The 3,358-nt window shown below is 50.7% G+C and overlaps 1 protein-coding gene across 1 annotated transcript; it reads right to left on the bottom strand.

The window, feature by feature from the left end:
* Positions 1–1,471: 1,471 nt before the first annotated feature.
* Positions 1,472–2,471, bottom strand: LOC109760813 (non-classical arabinogalactan protein 31). The gene is made up of 2 exons (XM_020319621.4): positions 2,138–2,471; positions 1,472–2,057 (listed from the first exon to the last, which is right to left on the bottom strand). The coding sequence occupies exons 1-2, from the start codon at positions 2,370–2,372 to the stop codon at positions 1,717–1,719; spliced, it is 576 nt and encodes a 191-aa protein (XP_020175210.1). The 5' UTR covers positions 2,373–2,471; the 3' UTR covers positions 1,472–1,716.
* Between the last annotated feature and the right edge of the window lie 887 nt (positions 2,472–3,358).

Here is a 3,358-nt window from a genome sequence, read left to right as displayed (position 1 = left end):
TGGGGACCTAGCGAAAGTGAATGTTGATTCAGAGGTCAGGAGGGGTGCCGACATGGGTATTGTTGCCGAGATTAGTAGAGATCATGAAGGTATTTTCTGGGGGAGCTTCGGTCATTATAACAAGAGAAATTACTGATCCGGCAACACTTGAAGAACTTGCCGTTATGGAAGCCCCGGCTCTGCCGGAGGATCTGAATTTGCAACGGATCCATGTTGCATCCGACTGCAAGGTGGTGGTTGATGACATCAAGAATCGCAGTGCAACAACGTATGGAGCTATTATACATGGAATTAGAGAGTATTCTAGTAGTTTTATTTTATGTAATTTCGTTCATGAGCTTAGGGCTTGAATTTTGAGACTCGCAATTTAGCAAAGCATGATTTGAAATTAGGGGTTGGCCGTCATGTTTATTTAGGTCAACCCGGTGATCTTTTGTTCATCCGTTCAATAAGGCTTCGCGAGATTGCCTAAAAAAACTAACAAGAGATCTCAAGCACACCAGGATAATCAACCAACTGTAAAAAGTCAGGCTGTTTTTGAATGCCCATTTACCGTGCAAGGGAACTACACTTTAGAGTTATGGACTCACCGTGGGACATTAAGCATATAGGTCCCATGGAGGAGGTCTTTGCCACGACAGTCACCGGCATCATCCCTTATAATTGCGCTGCAGGTTCCCATTGAGTCGGCAAGAGAGAATGAGGCGTCCACATTAAAGTTTCAGACTTCCCGCCGGTGGTCTGTTCCATCTCTCATCTTTTATCGGATATGCTACAATACTTGTTGCCCGCTGATGATTCAGAGCAAGTGCTTGGATGAAAGTGCCACAGTTATGAACTTTCTGCCGCCGCTCCCACCACATGAACCAACACGTGACCGCTGCAACTCGTCCTTACGAGATTTATTAAATTAGTTAAGATTTGAACCAGCACGACAGAGGAGCTCTTCAAGAGAGCAGAGCGAGCCCTGTCGATGATCATCGGCTTATGAACATCATCCAACATACCCGACTCAGCGACGTCTTATATTGTGGGACGGAGAAAGTACACGGCAACACAAGCAAAGGAGAGAGACTGACAAGTCAGGACAGACCACCAGAGGCCAGCACTGAGGCAAACTCAAAAGGTCACAACAACAACAACAACAACACCGAAAGCACTGACACTGGGTAATACAGGGCTCCACCTTCAACCGCCCGAGCCATCCAACATCCAACATTCGGGTGGTCTTGCCCGTGGCGAGGTGAGAATGACAATGAGGAACACTCTGCCTCAAGGAGCATGCACGGGTGGGTCGGTTGGTGGAATTAGCGATGAAGTGACATGCTAACAGAGAGAGCCCGAGAAGAAAATATCTCTACCAAGGCTGCTCATTATCCATGGCGGAGTGTAAATGGAGGTCACGCACAGGCTCAACTTGGCGACGGAACACTCATATATGACGAACGACTATGCTAAAAACAATTCCAAATGCACGAGCGAACACTCATTCATTCTACGGATCAACATGGAAACAACTTCAAGTTCGAACCACAACAAGTACTCGATGGATTACAAACTAGACCCAAACCAACTAGAACGACCCAAACCTACGCGACAACAATCTCTGCTTATTATTGCCTCCGAGTCTCCGACTACGTTCGTGGTCATACCATACCACGGCGACCCACAACACTTGCCCATCTCATCAGGTGCGGGCGTGTCCGTCCACACTGCTCACTCCTCAGTAGTATAGGCCGGGCACTTGGCACCCTTGCGCGGCGCGTACATGAGCGCGGTCCTGGCGCTGTAGACGCCGCGCACGCCCACCGGCAACGACGGCCTCACCTCCTCCCTCTTGAGGACGATCCCCAGCGAGGCGTCGGCCGGGAGGAAGGGCGCGTCGCAGAGCGGCGTGGGCGAGGTGCGGAGGTACACCCGGCAGCTGCGCCGGCTGAACATGGCCAGGTCGTACACCATCACCAGGAAGTAGCCGCTCTCGTCCGTCGCCGTGCTCGTCATGTTCAGCACCCGGTACCCGCCCTTGCTCCCGTAGCACACCAGCTTCGCCGTCGCGTCTGCATTGCACATTGCACTGGGTTAACACGACGGGGTTAGGGAGAGGTAGAATGGGGGATGTCGTCGGAGGAGGACGTACTGGCGAGAGGCGAGGCGTCCATGCCGGCGTTGTAGCCGCGGAGGTTGCAGGACTTGCAGTAGATGAGACCCTGGACGATGATCACCGGCTGGATCGGCGCCGGCGCCGGCGTCGGAGCTGGAGCGACGTGCTTGTAAGCAGCCGGCTCGTCCATGGACGCACCGGAACAGAGAATGAGGGAGCCGAGGAGGAGAGCGGCAACGGCTCCATGGATCTTGAAGCTGACGGACACCATTTTCACTGAGCACTTAGCTTAGCTTCTTAGCTGCCTGCCTAGCTGCTGTTTTTTCAAAGCTGGATGACGGTGGTGAGACGTTAACCGAGCATGAGCCAATTTATAGAGAGGCAGCAGGGAGAGGTCCATCGACCAGCTAGCTAGGGCTCGATCATGTCTTATGTTTGACCAGTTGCTTCGTGATCAAATAAGAGACCGAGCTAGCGGCTAGATGGGATTCCGGCTGCAGTTAATGCTTTTGTTGTCTTGCCAAAACTAGCGATGCCGTAGGGTTCTAAACAAATGCAGAGCAGTGAACTGCAAGTCTGCAGGCATGGAAGCACCGATTCATTTCATGCATCCTGTGCCAGAATGTTGCCATCTTTTTTACACACCTGCATGTGGAGCTAGCTAGCAGGCATGAACCACCAGGATCCTTCTTGGCGCTTGCTGGATAACAGTACATCCATTTCTTCGACAAGTATTTCCGAACGAAGGAAGTACCAACAAATTTAGTTCATCATCCGCTCTGCCCCTCGGCTAGCTAAGCTTAAATCGGTAACGGGTAGTAAGACTGAACTTGCTGGCTGAGTTTACTTTGACAGGGTTTGACCCCTCCCTTTTACTGAACTGAATCATGACTACTCCCACATGATGCCATATTTTAGTTACTGTGGTCCTATTAATAAGTATTACTACTGCACTACATTGGATCGGCACGCACTACCCTATTAAAATAGATGAGTAGATGGGTAGATTAATTGATCATGTCGTTGGGGAGCGTGGCTCGGAGGTTTCTACGGAACGGCGACGTTTGTTTGCTTCTACTCATCTCGGTCCATGCAATGAAAAACGAAAGATTAAGGGCACGAAAATGCGTGCGGGGTCGCGGCCAAGGCAAGCAACTTAGCCTCCTGATCCCCCGATTTCAGGCATCGATTGCAGCGAAACAATCCTTCTTTTAGATGATCGAAGCAAACTTCAAATTCGGCAAACCTTTTTTTCGT

This window comes from Aegilops tauschii, chromosome 1, assembly GCF_002575655.3.
Source record: "Aegilops tauschii subsp. strangulata cultivar AL8/78 chromosome 1, Aet v6.0, whole genome shotgun sequence".
In the NCBI taxonomy this organism is placed as follows: Eukaryota; Viridiplantae; Streptophyta; class Magnoliopsida; order Poales; family Poaceae; genus Aegilops; species Aegilops tauschii.
This window is presented reverse-complemented; position numbering and strand designations above follow the sequence as displayed.

What these genes read in the sequence shown, in the direction of transcription:
- LOC109760813 (XM_020319621.4), bottom strand. Translation starts at nt 2,372, where the DNA reads ATGGTGTCCGTCAGCTTCAAGATCCATGGAGCCGTTGCCGCTCTCCTC. An exon ending in GGACGCCTCGCCTCTCGCCA is followed by an intron (nt 2,058 to 2,137) that starts GTACGTCCTCCT and finishes TGTGCAATGCAG; the next exon opens with ACGCGACGGCGAAGCTGGTG.